General features: G+C 47.7%; 1 protein-coding gene across 6 annotated transcripts in view; it reads right to left on the reverse strand.

Moving 5' to 3' along the window:
- LOC140257152 (protein bicaudal D homolog 1) overlaps positions 1-8,191 on the reverse strand; it is a 282,019-nt gene extending 273,828 nt beyond the window's left edge. For 2 of the 6 annotated variants that reach the window (XM_072346273.1, XM_072346263.1), the window contains exon 1: positions 7,857-8,182. In XM_072346273.1, coding sequence (XP_072202374.1) covers positions 7,857-8,069 — 213 coding nt within the window. In that variant the 5' untranslated portion in view covers positions 8,070-8,182. Of the gene's footprint in view, positions 1-7,856 lie in introns of all 6 variants that reach the window. The other 4 variants (XM_072346204.1, XM_072346223.1, XM_072346232.1 and 1 more) reach the window with 4 other exon arrangements.
- Positions 8,192-8,646: the final 455 nt, after the last annotated feature.

Below are 8,646 nucleotides of genomic sequence, written 5' to 3' on the forward strand. Positions count from 1 at the left end.
TTCAACTATTAGGTTTGTTGTTAAACTTTGATAATGAAAGACATTCAGACACACAAATATTAAGATCATGAAATTTTTATTTAATAAAACTACCACATAGAAGCAGAGTCCCCATTAGAGCACTAACTTGCAGTCTGGCTCAATTCCTACCTGCTTACTTCAGCTTTAGGCACCTGCCCTTGCAGAGATATGTTTTTCACCTTTGGAATAGTCCTAATGGCATCCATCTGTATCTGGTCTGTACTGTGGACTGCCTTCACAAGACAGTATGAAAAATTGCTGTTTTATCCTCATAGTCATCTGCTGCTAGCAATGCAAGCAGTCCTGGGTAAAGGGACAAAGGGAACATTCATATCTTTGCATGCCATATCAATTCCTCTAAATTAAGAACGTGCCCTCCCTCCTCCCCTGTAAAATACGATGCTGTGAAGTTCAGAAGGAAATGAGGAAAGATGAGGAAAATGAAAATCATGCCACAAATGCAAGGCAGTTCGACAGAACTGAATGCATGCTTTTTGCCTCTGCCATTATCAATTAAAATCACCAAAAAGGAAAAAAAATGGACAGTGTAGAACTGTACTGAATTAAACATTGTTCTCTCAGGTATCGGAAAAATTGGGAAGGGAAATCCATGGCAAAGCCAACTTTTTAGCAAAGCCCTACATTATCACAGAGCTACAAGAGATGTAGAAGCACCAGTGATTCCTGTTTCATTTCCATTGTCCACAGGCTGAACAAAACACCGATGCAAAAATGTAACAGAAAAATGAGGAGCTTAAATGGATACCTTTGAGCTTGAAAAACTGAAAGGTTTATCAAGAAGCTTTTTCTTTCTTTTCTTTTATTATAAGAACCTGAAAGGTTCTTACAGTGAGAGTGGGGCAGGTCTCTTCTCACGAGTGACAAGTGACAGGACGAGGGGAAATGGCCTCAAGTTGCGCCAGGGCAAGTTTAGGTTGGATATTAGGAAGAACTTCTTTACAGAAAGGGTGGTTAGGTACTGGAATGGGCTCCCCAGGGAGGTGGTTGAATCGCCATCCCTGGATGTGTTCAAGAGCCGTTTGGATGTGGTGCTCAGGGATATGATATAGCAGAGGTTTGTTGTTGGAGATAGGGTACTGGTTAGGCTGCGGTTGGACTTGATGATCTTCAAGGTCTTTTCCAACCTGGGTAATTCTATGATTCTATGATTTATTTTTTTAGAAGCCCTTAATGCAGCCAGAAAATGTATAAATATATGTAAGAACTTGCATGTAATTCCTCCAAGTGGCAATTGCACAAGGTATGTAAAAATTGGCCAGGTGCAAATTTAGTCTATGCATCTGACTTTGACAATGCTCCTCATTTTACCTTGATGAATGCTCATAAATTACTGTTTTATGCCAAATGTTATTTTCTCCACCACTGTTTTCCCCCGGTTGCATTTTCCATAAAGCCAGGTGTTAAGTCTGACTCCTGTTCTGCTTATAGGCTGCACCCACGCACATCACAGAAGGAAAATCTACGCTGCAACACAGAAGGGAAGGAAAAATACTTCACATAAAGGAGGGTGAAAAGATGGTAGTGAAATATTTTCTAAAGTTAATTACAAAGGGCTTAATTCCAAACAGATGCAGACCTTTAGACTGAAGTCTGTTCAGCGGCCGCCATTCTACACTCACAAATCTTAAACAGGAAGTTTAGTGTCCGGCCCCCCCATTAACACTGCAATCAGTCATTTTAGATTCGGTACTAATTCAATATTTTATAGAAAATCTAAGGAAAATTAACTTTTCCATGACATAAAAACCAATGCCCAGTTATCTCAGAGCTCAACACATGGGTGCTTCAATTGAAATCCTCAGATTAAAGAGGGATTCCTTAAAAATTTCTGAGAAGAATGAAAGTAAGAAAGCAATTGAACGACGGGGAGAAAATGAAATGAACTCTATTTAGATTTATTTTGGTAGTTTGTGAGCCGCAGCCGTTTATAGCTAGCATTGTTTAAGGGTTGGCTATTGCAGGATGTCTAGCAAATTACATGTTTATCTGTACTGTCTCATAAGGACACGGTGCAATTAGTTAGAGGAACTGGCAATACAGGTCCCTCCCACAAAAAGAGAAAGGAAAAAAAAAAAAGATTATCTCTATTTTTCTTTGCATGCTGCCAAAGCTCCAGCAATTTCCCATAACATTATTTCAGCTGCTTACGTTTTCTGTAGTCTAATGCACAGGATATATTTCCCTTTAGAGGAAACCATCCTACCATAATTTGATGAGCATCTCTTTTAACATCAGTGCCTGTTTACACAGCTCATTCTGTCCCCCTGTTTCTTTGGCATTCATTCCTATCCCCACACTGACTTTTGGCAGTGAGGGTATAGCAACTTACGGGAACGTATTGTGAACCATATCGTGTACCCTGTCTGCTTACAGACAGCATCCGACCCCTTCTCTGTTATTTTTAATTGAGGTCGGTATAAACATTTGCACATCTGAAAGCCAGAACGGGCAGGAATGACAAAGGGAGATGCAGGGCTGTCCCACTGAGAGAAAAGCACATCAAAACACTCCCTCACTAACCCAAGGTCAATGACAACCAAAGGTGAAATTCAGGCATAGAGCGAGGCTATGGATCTGCTAATGGTCACTATTTCCAGGCAGCATGCTGTTTTGTGTTGGGTAATGCACAGTAAACTGCTGCTGGGATTGAACTGGGTACAGTGGGTACTCCCAGAGACTTTGCATGTACCAGGCTCACTGCAGCCTACCTCCTTTCTCATCCAGTCCCACCTCCTGTTCAAAGCACGGTCAGTTCTGAGTTCAGGAGACAGCACAACCTCGGTGGGCAACCTGTGCCGCTTTCAGGCCTCATGGGGAAACAGCTCCTCTGAGCCTCTCTGGTTCCAACCACTGCCAGTTCTCTTGTGCTCCCACCGCACCCAGCTGTGCAAAGGCTGGCTCTGTCTTCTCAGGAACACCCTTGCAGGACTGGGCAGGTTGCTGGAGGGTTCCTCAGAGCCCTATCTCTTCCAGGCTGAGCAGGCCCTCCTCCCTCAGTCTCTCCTTACAGCACTTGCAGCCCTCTGCTGAACTCAGGCTATTTTGTTGCAGGCCTGTGTTACAAGGAGAGCACGGAGTGATGGAAGAAGAGCTGGAAGAGCACCCAAAGCTTTGCCTGACTTTGCTGTGCCCTTCTGAGTGGCACTGTGTGATCAGGCTCCAAAGGGCTGAGATGAGGGTGAGGTGTTGGGAATGCTCAGCCTCATTATACATACACTGTTGCCAAAATAAATATTGAGATGGCATCAGTTCACAGCTCCCAAGCTACATATTTGGGACATGTTCACCTCTGGGTTGAATTCAGAACACCCCATTGGGATGTATGAGCTGCTCTGCACTTTCCTAAGCAACCTGTGCTGCAGACGGGTGCGTGGAAGGATCATACATTTAACAGGGCTGTATCTGGGACAAGGAGCCTTCCTTCTGCTGTTCTTCAGATCCAGAAAGCCTCGCCAGCTGCACACTTCAAGGCAGAAAGAAACTGCAAACAGAGGGCTTTGGAGAAGAGTCAGTTAGTTGAGGCAGCACTGTATCAGGGGAGTGAGGAGATGGAGTTTGGGTCCCCATAATGAAAGTAGTGCAGAGAAGAGAACAAGAAGCAAGAAGCTGCCAGACGCAGCTTTAGCTCTGCTCACCCAAGAATTATTTGTGGAAGCCACATTACAAACTGACTAAGCACTTAATAGCCATGGATGAAGTACCTCTGTGAGGTAGGGAAAACACATTTTTGATCTGAAAAGTAAGGGCTGCTTACCAGTAGGCTGGTTTCCGGTACTTTACCAAGGATACTTGGGTTTCAATTAATAGGGACACCAAACTTCCCCCTCAACCTAAAAATCAGATAGCCAGCTCTATCTGTAATCTTGAGAAGTTTGATTCCCTAGAATAAAACATATAAAACCCAAGAAGCTGAGTGAGAAACTGCTTAAATTAGTCAGAGAGGGAGTCAAGGAGAGGCCCTTCAGCATCTGTCTAGCTGCTATGTCTGTGATTTGACATACAAAAAGAAATCTCTGCTTAGGACTTGCCAGACCTAAATGCCTCCTAGAGTGAGGCACCAAAGCTGCTCTCAATCCTACTGCATCAATACTGCAGGTGACTGAAATTTCTGCCCTCTAAAAGTATTGCAGGTCCCTGCTGCACAACAACTAATCATAGAAGCACGGGATGGCTGAGGTAGGAAGGGACCTCTGGAGATCATCTTGTCCAGCCCCTCGCTCAAGCTGGGCAGCTAAGCAGGTTGCCCAGCAAAGCCATGAAGCCACTCTACACATCATTAAAAGAATAAAAACGAACAGCAGAGATCATGGAAAATGCAATGTAAATATTTAAGACTACAAATACGAAAAATGCTGAAAGATGGTTTCCACAAAATATGCTGGCAATTAAACTCCCACCCCAATAAAGCAGATTACCTTTATGCACATGACTGATAGCAATGAGTATTTTTCTCTGAACTCTTATTAACTGCAGGGTAGCTTGAGGTATAATTAAATAAGGCACGGAAACATCATTATCAGAGTGAAAAATTTAAAACAGATAAATCAGTCTGCAGAACATAATGAAGCTCTAAAATAAGAATGCTTTGTTCAATGCTAGTCCTATCATCTTGTTTGTCTTTAGGACTACCAGGGCTCCATCTCGTAAGACTGAAGGCTGCTACAGTCAGCACAACAGAACAAACCTTTCCACATTCCTACTGTTCACTTCACTTTTAAAAACATAAGGTTAGAATCATAGAATCACCAAGGTTGGAAAAGACCTAAAAGATCATCCAGTCCAACCGTTCACCTATTACCAATAGCTCTGTTGGTAGCTGATAGATGTTTTGAATCCTTTCTGGACAGCTTACACATGTAATAACTGCTCCATTTTGGAGGAAGCCCTTTTTAGGTCACTGTTTAAAGCCTCAAAACATCCAAATCTTATGTTAAAGGAAAAATACATGAACAAAGAAAAAGAAACAGCAGAGGTTACTAGAACAATTCATGTTGCATGGTGGGTAGCATATATTCTATATACAAGTATTAATATTTAATGTAATGTATTGCAATTTGCTTTTACATTCTATAATGGTCTTACATTCCCATCTCACTCTCCAGCAATGGAAATTATTGTATAGCTGTGGTTCTGTATTGCAGCCTATATGGATAAAGCCCCACTGAAGTTCGCTTGAGTTTTGAACTGCCAAGGAACGTAGGAGAAGACTTCAGACTGTAAATGTCTAAGCCATGACTAAGTAAGGAAAGACAGGCAGCAATAAATACAATGAGCTCCTTAGAATAGAACACAAGAATAAAATAGTCCAAAAATGAAGACTTGCATTGATAAAAATCTAGGATAGGATTTGACTCTGGTAAACAAATCTGTTCAGAGATAGCCTTAAACATAGTTCTTCTCACACCGTTGCACCTACTGTTTCTCTTGAATGGATGAGTCATTTGTTTCAGTACACACTTGAGGCCTCATTTCATTAAATCACAGAATGTTTTGGGTTGGAGGGGACCATAAATCCTGTCTAGTTCCAATCCCCATCCATGGGCAGGGCTGCCACCCAGCAGCTCAGGCTGCCCAGGGCCCCATCCAACCTGGGCTTGAATGCCTCCAGGGATGAGGTACCCACAGCTTCTCTGGGCAACCACAACTTCCACACCTCATTTTGACTTCAGAGATGCTATGCATGGAAAGAAGCAGGAGGGGAAGTACAAATCCTCACAGCCACACCAGGCATGTCACTGGCTCCTGTTCAGTCATGGTGCTCTGATGTCCCCACATGCACACCACATGCAGGTCACAGCCCGGGGCATCGCCTGCAGTGACAACACTCACAGACTCTCTCCACTCATTTTGGAAGGAACCTTAATAAAAAAGCTCGCTTTGGGCTGCTTCTGACAATTTGCTGGAGAGCTTTCACACAGAGCCCTACAACCCAATAATCTGCATCCTCAAATCTCTACAACACAGTTTGCCCAAACCAGCTCAGACCAAATCCTGCCTTGCTAGTGTCATCACAGTCATCATTTGCTTCTGCTCACAGTCAGGAATCCGATCTGCACTCACAGAACAGTCATAATGTTGGTGCTAACAGAAAAGATTAGAAAATATAGCGACAGGAAGGAATATGAGCAAATCCTCCTTTGCAGGGCTGCATGTGTGGCAAGAATCAGTGCAGTTCCTCCAACCAAGCAAGAATAAATCTCCTGGAGAATACATGGAGGACAGAAATGCCCCATCTGCAGCAATGGAGAGCTCTGGAACTGAAAGCCCGCAGCCTGACCTGGAAACAGGAGTGGCTGCTCTCTGGCTTAGCATCAGGAATGCTACAGGATTTCTGCTCTCCGTGGATATCTCCATATCCACGCTGTGGTTGGCACAGCACAAAGGCACTGCCCTGTGGGACAGCTGCAGAGCACACAATCCCATTGACTTCAAGGGGAAGTAAACAGGAAGGGAATCTGTGCCCATCTTTGATTTCAGTCAACCATGTTGACTAATCCCTCTAGCTTCAGAATCTACACTCAGTTCCTCGCACTACCCCTTCTACCTGTGCACCGACGTGTCATCCATCACATTAGTGCCTTCATGTCCCTTCCAGTCACATATCTCACTACTGACTTCAATGTGCCGAGCCTACTGCACAGCTTCAGCAGAGCAGGGGAGCCAGTTATCAAATTGAATAGGGTTTTTTTTCCCTGGAAATTAGCTTTCTTCTTCTTCAAAACATAATTTTTATACTCTTGTGGGCAATGGGGCAAACCTGTAGCATAACATGTTTACCTGCAAGTGAAATGAAACCTTCGTTTTATTAAGTGTTTCTAGAAGAGCAGCAAAGCTGGTGCTCTAAAGAACACTTGTATCTGATCTAAATTCATCGAGTGATTCCCTTCATTCCCTCCACATATGGAATGTGGTCTCGATTTCTGACTGAAGAGAACTGCTGCACATTGTATACAGTGAGATGTTTTTGCAGAACAAAACATTCCTTTTAAATCTGGGGGAAAATAATCTGTCTAATACTTTCCCTTCCTCATTTGAAAGATGGAATCATTTACATTCTAATATGGCACAGAAACACTCTGAAATGCAGGGCTATGAGTGCTGTAGATGTGTGCACATACCCCTTCTTGGATCCCATGTATGTGCACAGCCTCAACCTCTGGTTATTTCCCTTCATGATGAACACAGGAGGCGCGATGATATCTCAGTGGTGTCCAACAGAGCCCAAAGGTGCCGTATAGCACTCACCTACCGTGTGCTCTGGATGCTACAGAACCACATTGGAAAGCCCAACTCCAACCAGCCCTCGCATCAAACATTTCTCCTTTCAGCATGACGCAGAACTTTAATTGCCACTGAGCGGGGGTGACCTCAGGACTACTTTCTCTGCCCGGATGGCAGCGATTCCCCCGACTGCCGGAACGAAACCAGCCTATAAATAACTTCAGAAGGAACCGTCTCCCTTCCCGTGCACTGCAGACAGCTGTTTACCCGGCTCCCACGTCCCAGCGTTAGCTCAGCGCTCGGCTCCGCGCGGTTTAATTTCCCCCTCTCAGCATCCGCAGCCGACGCAGCCGTGCCCCGAGCTCCCCCCGGGGCGCAGATGTCCACCGCCACGACCGGGGCTCCGTCTTCAGCCCCGGCTACGGCCGAGCCCCGCTCCCCTCCCCGCGGCTCCCCGCAGTCTCCGGGGCCCGCGCCGTCGGCTGGCCCACCTGCAGGGGGCCGGAGCGGGGCTCCCCCGTCACGGCCGCGCGTGGGCAGCCCAGCAGCGCCCCGCAGCCGGCGGGGAGAGACAAAAGCCCGGGCCGGCTCACCTCCTTCAGCTGCTCCAGCTCCTGCTTGAGGCCGTCATACTCCGCCTCCAGCTCGTCGTACTGCTGCTTGAGGGTGAGCTTCTCTTCCAGCACCACCAACCCATATTCCGCCGCCTGGATCTTCTCGTGGGTCGTCTCGGAGAGCTCCCGGGTCAGCCGCTCGATCTCGCTCTTGTAGTGGTCCGCGCCCTGCAGCACCTCCTCCGCAGCCATAGCCCCCGCCGGCTCTGCCGCGCACCGCGTCGCCGCGCCGCCGAAGCAGCGAGGGGGCGGGCGCGGCCGAGGGGCGGCACCGGCACGGCCGACCTGGGGACGGGGACGGGGATGCGGGCGGAGATGGGGCCGGCCGAGCGCCGCCCCGCCGCAGTCGCGCCCCCGGCCCCGCCGCCGCTCTCGCCTCCCCCGGCCTTGCGGCGGCCTCGCGGCCCGGGGAGGCGGCTGCGGCGCGGCGCTCTGGAGGCCGGGGCGGCGAGCGGGGCGGGCGGGAGCGCGCGTCGGTGCGGCGGCTCCCGGGGAGCTGCTGGAGCCCTCCTCTGAGCGCGGCGCCGGCACCCCCGCCCCCAACAGCGCGGTCCCTCCCCTGCGCTCTTCAAGATGACAGCGGCCCGTCGGGCTCGGTGCCGACCCCCGGCCCGGAGCGCCGCGGGGATGCGGGGCGATGGGAGCCCTCTCACTTGGCTCAGCCGGTTGTGGTGGCGGATACGGCACCGCGGTGATGTTAAAAATAGAACAGGAGATGCAGTCCAGGAGACTGCAGGAGCGGTGCTCGCTGCCAGGGAGCTTCAAGAGA

Source organism: Excalfactoria chinensis, chromosome 1 (assembly GCF_039878825.1).
Source record: "Excalfactoria chinensis isolate bCotChi1 chromosome 1, bCotChi1.hap2, whole genome shotgun sequence".
Taxonomy (NCBI): Eukaryota; Metazoa; Chordata; class Aves; order Galliformes; family Phasianidae; genus Excalfactoria; species Excalfactoria chinensis.